The sequence below is a fragment of the Oncorhynchus keta genome, chromosome 27 (assembly GCF_023373465.1).
Source record: "Oncorhynchus keta strain PuntledgeMale-10-30-2019 chromosome 27, Oket_V2, whole genome shotgun sequence".
Classification (NCBI taxonomy): Eukaryota; Metazoa; Chordata; class Actinopteri; order Salmoniformes; family Salmonidae; genus Oncorhynchus; species Oncorhynchus keta.
In genome coordinates this window covers 31544300-31559018 of record NC_068447.1, presented here as the reverse complement: position 1 = coordinate 31559018, position 14719 = coordinate 31544300, and the positions used below count along the sequence as shown (strand labels likewise).

Below are 14719 nucleotides of genomic sequence, written 5' to 3'. Positions count from 1 at the left end.
CCTGTACTCCCTGTTCACCAATGACTGCGTGGCCACGCACATCTCCAACTCAATCATCAAGTTTGCTGACAACACAACAGTGCTAGGCCTGATTACCAATAGCCTTCTTCACACAAACAATGTAGTGAAGAAGGTGCAACAGCGCTTCTTCAACCTCAGGATGCTGAAGACATTTGTCTTGGCCCCTAAGACCCTCATGAACTTGGACAAATAATATATAATATATGCCATTTAGCAGACGCTTTTATCCAAAGCGACTTACAGTCATGTGTGCATACATTCTACGTATGGGTGGTCCCGGGGATCGAACCCACTACCCTGGCGTTACAAGCGCCATGCTCTACCAACTGAGCTACAGAAGGACAGAATGGACCATTAAGGTGCCTCCTGTCGGGCTGTATCACCGCCTGGTACACAATTGCACCGTCCGGAACCGCAGGGCTCTCCAGAGGGTGGTGCGGTCAATGCATCACTGGGGAACACCTTCCCTCCAGGACATCTACAGCAACCGGTGTCACAGGAAGGCCAAGAAGTTCAGGAAGGCCAAGAAGTTCATCAAGGACCTCCTCCATCAGAGCCACGGCCTGTTTGCCCCACTACCATCTAGAAGGCATTACAGGTGTATCAAAACCGGGTTCGAGAGAGTGACACAGCTCTTTCCTCCACGTTATCAGACTGTTAAACAGGCACCATTCTAGCTAGCTACCACCCAGTACTCTACCTTGCACCTTAGAGACTGCTGCCCTATGCACAGAGTCACTTTAATAATATTTACATACAAAACAGACTATTATATTTATATGCACTGAATCTACAAAACATTAGGAACACCTTCCTAATATTGAGTTGGACCGCTTTTTATCAGAATAGTCTCAATTCGTTGGGGCATGGACTCGACAAGGTGTTGAAAGCGTTCCACTGGGAGCCTGTCCCATGTGACTTCAATGCTTCCCACAGTTGTCAAGTTGGCTGCTTGTCCTTGGGGGTGGTGGAACATTCTTGATACACACGAGAAACTGTTGAGCATAAAAAATCCAGCAGCGTTGCAGTTCTTGACACACTCAAACCGATGTGCCTGGCACCTACAGTACTACCATGCCCCAATTAAAGGTACTTAAATATTTTGTCTTGCCCATTCACCCTCTGAATGGCATACATACACAATCCATGTCTAAATTGTCTATTTTTTTTACCAGTTTTCTCCCCTAGAATGATTGGAGTGGATTTAACAAGTGACATCAATAAGGGATCCTAGCTTTCACCTGGTCAGTCTTATGTCATGGAAAGACCAGGTGTTCTTAATGTTTTGTTTACTCAGTGTACATGATATATATACTGAACAAATATATAAATGCAGCATGTAACAATTTCAATGATTTTACTTAGTTACAGTTCATATAAGGAAATCGGTCAATTAAAAAAAAATCATTAGGCCCAAATCTATGGATTTCACATGACTGGGCAGGGTCGCAGCCATGGGTGGGCCTGGGAGGACAAAGGTCCACCCACTTGGTAGCCAGGCCCACCCAGTGGGTAGCCAAGCTCAGCCAATCAGAATGAGGGTTTCCCCGCAAAGAGCTTTATTACAGACAGAAATACTCCCCAGTTTCAGCAGCTGTCCGGGTGGCTGGTCCCTCGATCCCGCAGGTAAAGAAAAAAGATGAAGAGGTCCTGGGCTGATGTGGTTACACCTTGTCTGCGGTTGTGAGGCCGGTTGCCAAATTCTCTAAAATGGCATTGAGGCAGCTAATAGTAGAGAAATTAACATTCAATTATCTGGCAACAGCGCTGGTGGACATTCCTGCAAAGCTTGAGACATCTGTGGCATTGTGTTGTATGACAACTGCACATTTTAGTGGCCTTTTATTGTCCCCAGCACAAGGTGCACCTGTTTAATGATATTGCTGTTCAATCAGCTTTTTGATATTCGACACCTGTCAGGTGGATGGAATATGGCCATTACGTGCAAACGAGAAATGCTCACAAACTGGGATGTAAAGAAATTCATGCACAAAATTGTAGAGAAATACGTTTTTTTGTGCGTATGAAACATTTCTGGGATGTTTTACTTTACAACACTTTACATTTTGCATTTATATTTTTGTTCAATGTATATATTTATATATATATTTATATTTATATTCTGGTCTCTGACGTTACTCGTCCTGATATTTCTTAATTTCTTTATTTTTATGGATTATGTGTATTGTTATTGCTAGGTATTACTGTACTGTTGGAGCGAGAAACACAAACATTTCGCTGCACCTGCGATAATGTTTACGTAATATGAATAACACGTCCAATATAGCTGTTGATTTTTTTCCATGTTCCGTCATTAGCCCCAGTGTCTCATAGGAGATTCATTGACTTCATAAGCATCTCGACATAAACAAGTCGTCTCAACATCATTGGCTTTCGTTCGCTGTCATTTGCAAGATGGTCTCATAGAGCAAGCAGCGGTGTAAATGGAAAATTAACTCCTCAAAAAATCTGTTTATGTTTCTACGACTTGCATACAGATATGATGCTTAACCAAATAGAGAGAGACAGAGGGAGAGAGAGGGGCAAGAAAAATAACCAACTGTGTTTTCCATTTAGTCAACTTAGCTTCAGGCTCAATGCTCTCTAAACAATTTATGGGGTTTATATCTTAACTTTGAATAGAGTAATTTTCCCTACTCCAAAAACGAACTACGCTGCCATAATAAAAACATTTGGGAAGCAAAAAAAGCAGAGCAAGGATCGATATTTATAGTTTTCCAGAAATTTCCGGATAAATCTCACACATTGAACCATATATTTTAGCTGGCCATTACGTGGAATGCAGCCATTGGAAATTAGTTTTTATTAAAATGTCCAAATAAGACCTTATGAACAGAGTGGCTAGCCGCAAACTAACGATAACCGTATGAATTCCGCTAATAATCAAAGCACAACACAACACACTGGCTGTAGTTAATTTGGAGGAAGAAAACAACAATACCAGAGCATGTAGTTTCACGAGCTTTCAATTTATGGTGGGAACACCAGGTGTTGTAGAAAACAATTTCCCTTTTTTACAAAATGACTCTAATTCTGGTTGACTTTTCTCTAATGAGCCAATTATAGTGGCAAACCGTTTTGTTGATTTGAGGTTTTACACAAATCTATTGTTGTCGTATCGCCACACATCCCTAGACGTTATGTGTTGTAATCACAGTCAAGTGGCGTAAATATAGGCAGAAGATTATAAACAATGTACTATAGTACTCTGGTGAAATACACCTAAAAAGCAATGTTCAAAAAACGCATCACACATGCTTCTTTTAAATGTCATTTAGAATATTAGGGTTGCAGTGCATTCAGAAAGTTTTCATACCCCTTGACTTATTGGACATTTTGTTGTGTTACAGCCTGAATTCAAAAGGGATTGAAAAATAATAACTTCACCCATCTACACACCATAACCCATAATGACAAAGTGAAAATATGCTTTTTGCAAATGTGTTGAAAATGAAATACAGAAACGTCCTAGTCCTTGCTGATGACAAGTATACCCATAACATGATGCAGCCATCACCATGCTTGAACATATAAAGAATTGTACTCTGTGATGAGTTGTGTTGGATTTGCCCCAAACATAATGCTTTGTATTCAGGACAAAAATAACATTTGTTTCCCACATTTCTAGCAGTTTTACTTTAGTGCCTTATTGCATGTTTTGGAATATTTTTTATCCTGTACAGGCTTCTTTCTTTTCACCCTGTCAGTTAAGTTAGTTTTGTGGAGTAACTACAATGTTGTTGATCCATCCTCAGTGTTCTCCTATCACAACCACGGTTTTAAAGTCACTATTGACCTCATGGTGAAATCCCTGACCGTTTTACATCCTCTCTGAAAACTAGTTAGGAAGGATGCCTGTATCTTTGTGGTGACTGGGTGTTTTCATACACCATCCAACGTGTAATTAATAACTTCACCATACTCGAAGTAGCTTCAATGTCTGCCTTTTTTTTAGGTGCCCTTCTATGTGAGGCATTGGAAAACCTCCCTGGTTTCTGTGGTTGAGACTGAGACTATGTTTAAAATTCACTGCTCGACTGAGGGGCCTTACAATTATCTGTATGTGTGGGGTACAGAAAGGAGGTAGTTATTGAAAAACAATGTTAAACACTATTATTGCATACATAGTCCATGCAACGTATTATGTGACTTGTGAAGCACATTTTTAATCCTGAACTTATTTAGGCTTGCCATAACAAAGGGGTTGAATACTTGACAAGACATTTCAGCTTTACAATAATTGAATGTATCTTGTTTGTCTATCTTTATAATGTATTTGTCTTCAAGTGTATACATGTTTACAACAAGAAAAGGGAAGATATCAGTATTGGGGAATAATAACATATTGTACGGAATACATTTGTACTGTAGTGAAGCCGTCTCTAGAGTAATGCAAGGTCTCTTTCGTGATCATGTGAAACGTCAATTGCTATGGAAATGCTGGGATGTGTTTTTCAATGATGTTAAAGGTAATTATGACGCCACTATGACGGTGATACAATATGGATTACAATTATCATCATGAATATTAAGGTTATACACACTACATGTTACACACATAGACACTCAACCATGCACATTGACAGAGTTGTTATTTACTTGGACATCACACATTATAGTCTTACTCTTATACAGACATCGTACACACTCACTAAATCACATCCAATATCATACACATCAACCTACTCAGATTTACTACACACATAATATCTTGTCTCAATTTACTAACATCTGTGGCATTGGCTCACAGGCAAACAGGCAAGGGAATAAAACACATATTGCTAGAACCTATTTCTTGAATTCTAAATATCAGACATTTGAAAGCTCAAATTTTGACTGTCATATCACCTCTGATGGCAGTAACTTCACAAACACAAATTATGGTCAATTTATACTGAGATTAGTATCTAGTTATGGTAAGGGGTGAAATAAGTATAGCCAGTTATAATTGTAGCGGTTTAGCAGATTATAAAAAAAGTTCAGTCTTTACGTGGCTAAAAGGAATTGAACATACTGTTTACAGGAAACTCACTCTACATGCTTAGATGGAGTTGTTTGGAAAATGGAATGGGGTGGTGGAATCATTTTCTGTCATGGACAAAGTAACTCAAAAGGTGTGATGATATTAATTAACAACAATTTTGATCTGAATGTGCAAATAGTCAGGAATGATTCGCAAGGAAGGTGGATCCTTTTGAATATAAAAGTGGACAAAAAAGAGATTTGGCTCATTAATCTATATGGTCCAAATCAGGATGATCCATACTTCTTTGAAAACATTTATACCAATTTCTTGAATTTACAGGCAACAAGTCCTTATGGTAGGAGACTATAACACAGTGTTAAGTACCTCAACTCTACAAACTATCATCACCGTGCCCTTAAGGAAATCACAATTATTATGGACACATTAGAAATAGTGGATATTTGGAGACTAAAAAAACCCAACCTAGTGAGATATACGTGGAGGAGACTTAATCAAGCTATTCGTCTTGACCACTTTCTTGTCTCTCTCTCTCTCTTGCATCAAAGGTTAAAAAAGTTTTAATAAGAGTCAGAATGTGATCGGCTCATCATCTCATTTGCATTCACATAACTATTTCCACGTGGACGGAGATATTGGAAATTTAATCAAAGTTTACTGGAGGACAACTTTGTTAAAAATAAGACAATAATTTATAACTCAATTTTTCCAGTATAATATAGGTGCAGCAAATCCCCTTATTGTTTGGGAATCCTAAATGTATCTTCAGAGGTCATTCAATTCAATATTCATCAATAATACCATTTTTAAAAAGCAGTTTCTGGCTAAAGAGACAAGACTAACAAGGGGAATCCATTAACTAATAGTACAGGTAGTTAGCAATAAAAACGATACTACAGAGATACAAAATAAGTTTGAAGAAAAACAAAAAGAACTTGAGGATTTTAATCAAGAACGATCTAATGTAATCTATTACAAAAATAAAGCAAACTGGATGGAATATGGAGAAAAATGCACAACATTCTTCCAAAATCTCCAATACAGGAACTCTAACAAAAATAATTTGCAGAAACTTGTTACTGAAGACAGTCATCTATGATTCTCAGAATTATATTTTAAGAGGAACCTAACTTTTTTAGGCAGATGTTCTCTTTTCTGTCTCATCCTCTCCCACTGAATGAAGATTACAGTAAGGAATTCTTTCCAAATAATATAAAAAATGGAAAATTAACAAATTTACAGAAAGATCCGTGCGAATGCCAAATTACAGCGGAATAACTTTTTAAGGCTATTAAATCCTTTGTCTGTAAAAAAAACAGGGGTTGATGACATACCGGCATATCAAGGCTTTTTTGATCTACTGAAAGCTCCGTTGTTAGAAATTGTAGTCTGTCAGGTACTCAGCAGGAAGGTCTGATATCTCTATTATTAAAACAAGACCCAGATGGCAAATATAAAGACCGATTCTATCTAAAAAATAAAAAAAACTGGAGGCCCCTTACACATCAAATACTAGTGAAATGCATAGCACTCAGAATTTAAAGGGTTTTTACCAGGTATTGTTCATCCTGATCAGACAGGTTTTTTTTACATGGACGATACATTGGAGATAATATACGACAACTACTAGAAATAATAGAAGATCATGAAACATATAAGAAGCCAGGCCTGGTATTTGAAGCAGATTTTGAAAAGGCATTTGATAAAGTAAGACTGGATTTTATTTATAAATGCCTGGATTTGTTCAATTTCTGTGATTCTCTAATAAAATGGGTAAAAAATAATGTATAGCAACCCCAGGTGTAATATAGTAAATAACGGCTACTTCTCAGAGAGTTTTGAATGGTCAAGAGCAGTTAAACAAGGGTGTCTGCTGTCACCATATCTATTCGTTATGGCCATTGAAATGCTAGCTATTAAAATCAGATCCAATAACAACATTATAGGATTAGAAATCCAAGGCTTAAAAACAAAGGTGTCCATGTATGCCAATTATTCAAGTTTTATATTAAGTATGCAAACTAAATGTCTCATTGAAGATCTGGATAACTTTTCTGGACTAAAACCTAATTATGACCTGTACAATATTACTTATTGGATCTTTAAAAAATACAACTTTTACATTACCCTGCAGTTTACCTATACAACGGGCCGATGGTGAAGTGGACAGACTTGTGTTACAGGAATTAAATTCCTCTATGTTTTAATACCCAATTAAAATTAAACGCTGTCAATTCATAATAATTTGTAAGACCCTTATTTGTATAAAATGTACAGAGATCAGTCTTTAAAATCAACCAGCAGCTTTTATTCTTGAGAGTACTGCTCATGATACATTTTACCACAGATAATAAACTGAAAATGACGTCAGCGTTTTCTGAATGTTCCGTCTCATCTTGACACTGGTTGAAAGGCTGTATAGTTCTCAAGCCTTCCCACATCGTCTAGAGCAAAGGCCAGCCTGTGTAGATAAGCGTTCTAGCCAGTCTGGCGATATAGTTCATTCATTTCTACCAAGGAACAGACAGTCAATGTTCTAAGTCTTGATTATATTTACACACATTATATTCAGTACTAGGATTTGAAAGAAAATTCATACATATACAGTAACATAATAGTATTCTGATTAGTACATATACAGTAACATAATAGTATTCTGATTAGTACATATACAGTAACATAATAATATTCTGATTAGTCAGTCCTGATTGAAATGTATACATAATTAGTCATTATTGATAAAAAAAATCCCCTTAACATCTCTCTGAGATGAATTTCAATAGAAAACTTGTAAAAATAGACCAGATCCTGCAACCTCTATTTATGGAAAAATTGCCCTGATTAACTCCTTAGTCATATCTCCGTTTACTCACTTACTTATGGTGCTGCCTACTCCTGATGATTTCGTTTTTCAAATCATATGAGCAAAAAATAATTCACTTCATCCGGGATGCTAAACCAGATCAAATAAAGCGTGCCTATCTATATAATAAATATGAATTGGGTGGGTTGAGTTTATTAAATATAAAAGCACTAAACCTCTCTAAAAGCTTCACTTACTCAAAAGTTGTACTTGAACCCTAATTGCTTCTCAAGTAGATTACTAAGAAATGCTCATGCATTTTTTTTTTAATCATTTTTGCCTTTGTGCAGATTGTCATGTCTCATTTTTGATTAATTGAAACAAGCATTGCATAGCTGGCAACAATTTCAATTTCATCACCCTGAAAAGAGAACAAATATTACAACAAATATTATGGTTGAACTGAAATGTGCTGGTTGATAAAATACCTGTATTTATGGAAAATATTTTTGAAAAGGGTATTTTGTTCTTAAATTATATTGTAAATTGTAATGGTAGAGTTATGTCCTTCATGGAGTTATCAGAATTGTACAGGAAGTTCTGCTCAATCCAAGAGTACAACCAATTGACTACAGCATTACCCCAAAAATGGAGGAGGGAGGTGGCAGCAGGAGGAGGTAGGGAACTGGTCTGTCTGCCCAATATAATTGTCACACTGTAGCTAAACTTAACAAAACATTGTGCGACAGAAAACCAAACATTTTAGTTTCTTATTGAACGAGTTCAGGTAATCCGTCCCTGTTTATGTCCTTTTTTTCTTCCATTTGGTACCTAATGAACACAACCCTGTTCTTTCCCTGTAGATTGGGGGAGGGGAGACCTACCGCATCGGGCTGCGGTTCGCTCCCAGCCAAAGTCCTGGTGCTCAGGAGATCCTCATCTACATCAACAACCAGGAGGAGACCACGGAGGAGACCTTCTGTGTGAAAGTGAAATACACCTGAACACACGGCAACTCAACGCAGTACTGTACACATCAACTACTACCGTACAGAACAATGATGTTTGCTAAGAAAGACAGCTTAACAATGTTCTCATCAACTACTGTATAGAACTCAACACTTTTCTACTTATGAAAGACGGCTCAATTCAGTACTCATCAACTTCTGTATATATATATATTGTTACACGATGGCTTGATGCATATGAATGACTGTAGAATATTTAGTATAGATGAGTTACTTTATAACTGAAAGGTCCGGGACATATGACTGTAGGCTAATTTAAATATTATTACATATAAACAACTGTATAATTCAAACATGCAGTCTAGATTAAGTACTCTATAACTGAAAGGCTTACTACACTTGACTATATTTTTGATAGACAATCTTTTCCTTGTATATGTTAAAGTTGAAGTGATGCTTCAGTGCGACTGTGTTGATTGAGTTAAGTAAGATATTTATGTCTAGGAATACATGTATGAGGAAAAACAACTTTATAATGCACAGTGTGATGTGATGGAAAGCCATGCTGTTGTTCCACCTAAATTCCACCTAAATAGGTAATGTTTCAAGAATCAAACGCAAATACAGTATAGGATGCCAAAAGAAAAGCTCCTAAAGAGAGAGCCTGTTATCTCTTGCAGCAGCCAGAGGTAAACACACACCCAACAGTTCACAAATCATATTCAGGGTCAGATATGTCTTTATTTGGGTGGTGATGTACTGTACGTAATCTTTTCTAATATCATAAGACCCCCAGACATGTACTTTTTCTTTCTATAATGTTTGTCATTTAGCAGACACTCTTATCCAGAGCGACATACAGTAGTGAGTGGAAACATTTTCATTTGTACTGGTCCCCATGGGAATCGAACCCACAACCCTGGCGTTGCAAGTGCCATGCTCTACAGTTGTTATTTACGACCCCACCCCCCTTTTGTCCCCGACAAGGCTTGCGTTTCTCCAGATAGCTCTTATTAGCAAGGGCAGCACCCCTCTTCTTCCTCTCTCTCTTTCGCTGTCTCTCTCCTTTTTCACATGCCTCCCTTTCCCTATCAGAGCCCAGGTCCTGCACATTCTGTCAACAACCCCCGTCTTATATAAGCATACCGCCTCGTTACACAACCTCGCTCTCTCTTCCTCATTAGAATGCAGGCTGCCAAAAGCCAGTACTGCTTGTACTCAGAAGAGGAGGAGAAAGGAGAAAAAAGCGATTAAATTGAAGATACAAAATGGGAAGTTAACATTGCTTCAAATATTTACGGGGCTGGAGGGCTGTCCATTTCTTATTCTCCTTTTATAAAAATATTTAAAAAATGTAATAGCTATTCTAAGACTTCTCACATAGACAGTGTAATTAATATAATATCCAGCCTCCTTCCTTAGGCTTAGGACCATCTACCACCACTATCCTTTAGTTCATTTTCACATTTTCCACCCTCTAAGGCTTTAACTGGCACCCTATTCCCTATATAGTGTAATCTTAATATACTACTTGGTACATGATATTGGGAATGGAGTGCTAATTCGGAAAGATACATTTTTTTAATGAAATCATGAATATCAATATCACTTTGTTTCTCCCCCATGAGGGCACTGCTATACTGAACCTCATTAGCTTCTGGTCCAGTAGTTGTCTGTTCCTCTTGTCAGAACACTGACACCTGCATTCAGCAAGGTCAGCGCATCTGTGCTTTCCAAGCAATTCTCAAGTATACTGTTGAGCTGTAGCTAGCAAAGTGGTCTCTCTCCCCATCCCTCTCCTCCCCTATCCCCCTCCTCTCTCCTCTGAATGACATTTGAGCTTTGACCTCAAATTGGATGAGGAACTCTTCAATATCTAGTGCTTCTATGGAGATTGGATGCATGTTTGAATGCTTTCTGTGTACTTCAGATTGAGATACATTTTTGTGCCCATGATTTTTGTATTTTATTTTGGTTAATGTATTTATACTTTTGATAATCTACTTGATAATCCTGCGTGTGCTATGTAATACACTTTATATTGTTTCAAACTCTGCTCTGTTGATGTCCATGCATGGTATGCCACTAGTTTGTGCTCAGTCAGATCCTAAATATAGTCAGCCAATATGCACCACTTTAATTCACTTCCAGTGCTGTAAGGATGGCACCATAGAAAGAGGCGGGACATCTATGAAAACTGATTTATAATTCTATATGCAATATGTTTTTGTTATGTAACTGTGTATCTCAGTGTACTGCTGAGAAATGATCATACTTTACTTACTGTGCTGCTGCAGTGAAAGTGTACCACAGACACACACACACACCTTTAACCTCTCATTCAAATAAACGCATACAAGAACTCACACATACATGTAATATTGCCAGACATGCACACAAACATATACAGTTGGCATTGCTGTTATGAATTTGATGTCCTTACGGTTTTTTTTGTGTGTGTGTTGTTTTTGCATTGTTGTTTTCTGTTTTCTTCTGTCTTCCTTTTTTCTCTGTAGATCATTCTCTTGGTTGTTGGTGCATTGGCGGGTTCCTGGGGGTGGGGAATGGAATTATTTTTATTCTTGAGGGGGACTGTGGGATGGGTCTAGAATGGTTGAGGGACAGCTATTGGGGAACTGTGGGGGGGATCTCGGGGGGTTAGGGTTAAAGTTTTTTGTCCTGGTGGGAGATCTTTCAACGTGCCCTTGAGCAGGTCATTGACCCTGGATGCTTCTGTGTGTCGCTCTGAATGGGGATCTGTTGGATGACTGGTATGGTGTAGATGTTGAGCAGCAAGTATATTGTATGTTTCGGATATTCAATAAAAAAATATGTTTTTTAAACCTGTCAGGTCTTACCTCCCCGTTTCAAAACTGCAGTGAAAGTGTACCACTGACACACACACACACCTTTAACCCTTTAGTGATAGTCCTGGAGCTAAAGTTTGTCTCTCTACATAAGCCACTGTCTGGGCTTACAACAAAAATGCCTCAAGTAATGAATGTTATTTGTTATACCTTTTTGAAGAAGTTTAGACATTGTTGCTCTCTGTAAGCAGTGTCTCACCGAACAACAAACTGTCACTGTGTGCCTTTCACAAGAACAAACATGGCATTTTCGTATGGAACAACTCGTACAATAGAACATACTTTTCAGCACAATACATGTATCTTGATTTTCATTTCATGGACTGTTTCATGGCCATTTTCTCACTTTGTCAAATAAATCATGCGGATATTGTCCATCGCCATCAGTAGTTGTTCTGTCTTCTATGTGCTCATGATTGTGCACTTTATGGAACTGGATATTTATTCAACCTTTCTCTGTAACAGCTGCAAATATAGTGTTTTGCCTGAATTCCTTGTTGCCAATTTGATTGAATAGTATTGACTGATGGGTCGACATGATTGATGAGTCATGACATGATTTGACATATAAGCCATAGGTGCAACCATAAAACGTAGAGCCATAACACCCATCGACACATACAGCCATAACCACAAATAGACTCATGACACCCAGATATAACCACAGCCAATCGAATTGTTGTTGCCATTCAAAAATTCAGCGGGCAACTCCGCTTCAATCAGCTTGGATGGCGACCGATGGAAATAACCCTTTTTGTCCTTTCTGTCCACTAGTCTTTCTTGAGAGAATACTGCACATGTAAGGATACATAAGGAGAGCACACTACTTACTAAAGCAAATTCAGGTTTACATAATGACTATTTGATTGGCCCTAGCATGGCCCCTATCCAATCATGTGGTTGTTGCAATTCAAATCATCAGTGAGCTACTATTGTCTTGGCTTCAGTGAGCTTGGATTGAGGCATTTGTGTTTACTCTATTCACACTCTTTTCCATCAGTAAATACTGAACATGTACTGTATGTTCCACATAAGGACAGCACTTTACTGAGTACAGCAGCTTTAGGTTCATGGAAGGACACCTGTATGGAACTGCGATGTGAAATATGAAAGCATGACTGTCATTGTGCCCAGAAGATTGAGGATGTAATTCAGGTTGCACAGACAGACAGGCACAATAGGCTCAGGACATTCTTAACAGTAATGGAGTATACACACAAGCAGCCCTTTAATCAATTAATCAATCAGTCTTTAATCAAATCAACCCGAATGGGAAAGGCTACATCAACTGAATTATACACAGTACTATAAAGTGTTGCAGTATGATTAGTATTTTGATTGGCAAATATTTTGCAAAGAAAGAATACTGAATGCTCTATATATAATGAGGTTGGTTGAATCAACTTGTTTGACGGAATGAAAATGAAACGGAATGTCGTAATGTTAAAATGAAATTATTCAATCTGTTGTAGATATCAACTGCTCAAACAGTGGAAAGGGATTTAAATGACTTAAGTTTTTCCCCATTATGAATATTAAATGGGAAAATCATGTCCCATTTCCTGGATTTCATCAAGGGGGGCTTTGAAAACTGGCCACCGGAGATGTGTTTAATATACAGCCGGTCCAAACGGTAGCGAAAGGAAATGAAATATGAAGTCCTGATTGAGGTATAGCGGCCGACAGTACACCTTCTGTCAGCAGAATGTTCTGGCATAATTAGGATAGCGGGTACAATAGTTCCCCATGTTCAAAGTGAGAGGTGCTTTGATGTTTCTCCAGCTTGCAGCTCCCCTCCCTGCTCTGTTGCGGGGCTGTTAAGGATCCCACCTCTGACCCCCTGCCCGTTCTAACAGGTGCTACTGTAGCTACGGCGACTGGGGCCCCATCCAGTAGGAACTGGATGCTTCCCAAATGGCACCCTTTTCACTATTTAATGCACTATTTTTGAAGCTCTGGTAGTGCACTTTATAGGGAATAGGGTGTCATTTTTGATACACACATCAGCGTCAAAGTACAAAGTATCTTGCTGCCAGTCACTCTTTTTTTATATGTCTTATTTTCCCAACTATTCATTCACTCAAAGACTGCATTCAAATTCAGCCTGACAACAAAGGCAGCACTGATCATAGAGAGACAAGCGTGCCGGCATACGTGTACCAAAGTCTGTCTTGTGATTGATGTGTCACAGTGTCGGCATGATTATATTTTGACTTGTCATCCTAACAGCCTGAACAGAGGCCCTTTAACACGGAAGTAACCCACTAGATTATGGTGTTATAGAGCCCCACAGCAGAGCTGTCATAATACCCATTATTCCTAGCGGTCAAACAGGGAAATGGTTCCAATCGTTTTTCCACCACTCGTTTTTCCCATGTGGTGTTTTCTAAAATAAATGGAAAAACGATTGGAACCATTTCCTTGTTTGACTATTAGGTTTCATGGGTATTATGACTCATACTGTGGTACTCCATAGAATACACATTTACGCCCTCCTCTTAACCAATCACCTTGCTAAACATCAATTAGGCCATATACATTTAATTAAATGTATTACAGATGCCTCTCTTCTGTTTTCTCAAAAATGTTATACAATTGAAATAATTGTTTGGCCTCCCCAAGAGGCTCAAGTCTTTTGACTACTTCGCTAGGTGTGAACTAAGCTCGCTATAGTATTTTTAAAAGTATGTCCACTTAAAAAAAAATGCAATCTTTATTCGCTCGCTTGCCTCACAGAAAAAAATCTGCCAAACATTTAATTACTTTTGTATGGCCTTAGAAGGTATAGTCATATCCTGACCTCTGTTCCTTATAAATATTCACAAATGAGAGAGCACTCCTATGGCCCATAGAGATAATGTGGCCCTCTGATCTCTCCCTTATTCAATGTGACATCCCATCAGGCTTGGGGTCCAAGGTCAGATAATTTTGTGGTCACGGCACAGTCTGCCAGTATGTGCTAGTTCCACGGGTAATCGAAGGCTTCTACTTTACATCACTTCCTTATTTTCAGCTGTCATTGAAGAGTCATTACAGCCAGAAATGTGGTCAGGAA

At 38.3% G+C, this 14719-nt stretch overlaps 1 protein-coding gene across 4 annotated transcripts in view; it reads left to right on the top strand.

Moving 5' to 3' along the window:
* Positions 1-12050, top strand: part of LOC118359804 (nephrocystin-4) — a 200638-nt gene extending 188588 nt beyond the window's left edge. For all 4 annotated transcript variants that reach the window (XM_052482158.1, XM_052482160.1, XM_052482159.1 and 1 more), the window contains one exon: positions 8693-12050. In XM_052482158.1, the coding sequence (XP_052338118.1) occupies positions 8693-8833 (141 nt within the window). In that variant the 3' untranslated portion in view covers positions 8834-12050. The remainder of the gene's footprint in view (positions 1-8692) is intronic.
* The last annotated feature ends 2669 nt before the right edge of the window (positions 12051-14719 follow it).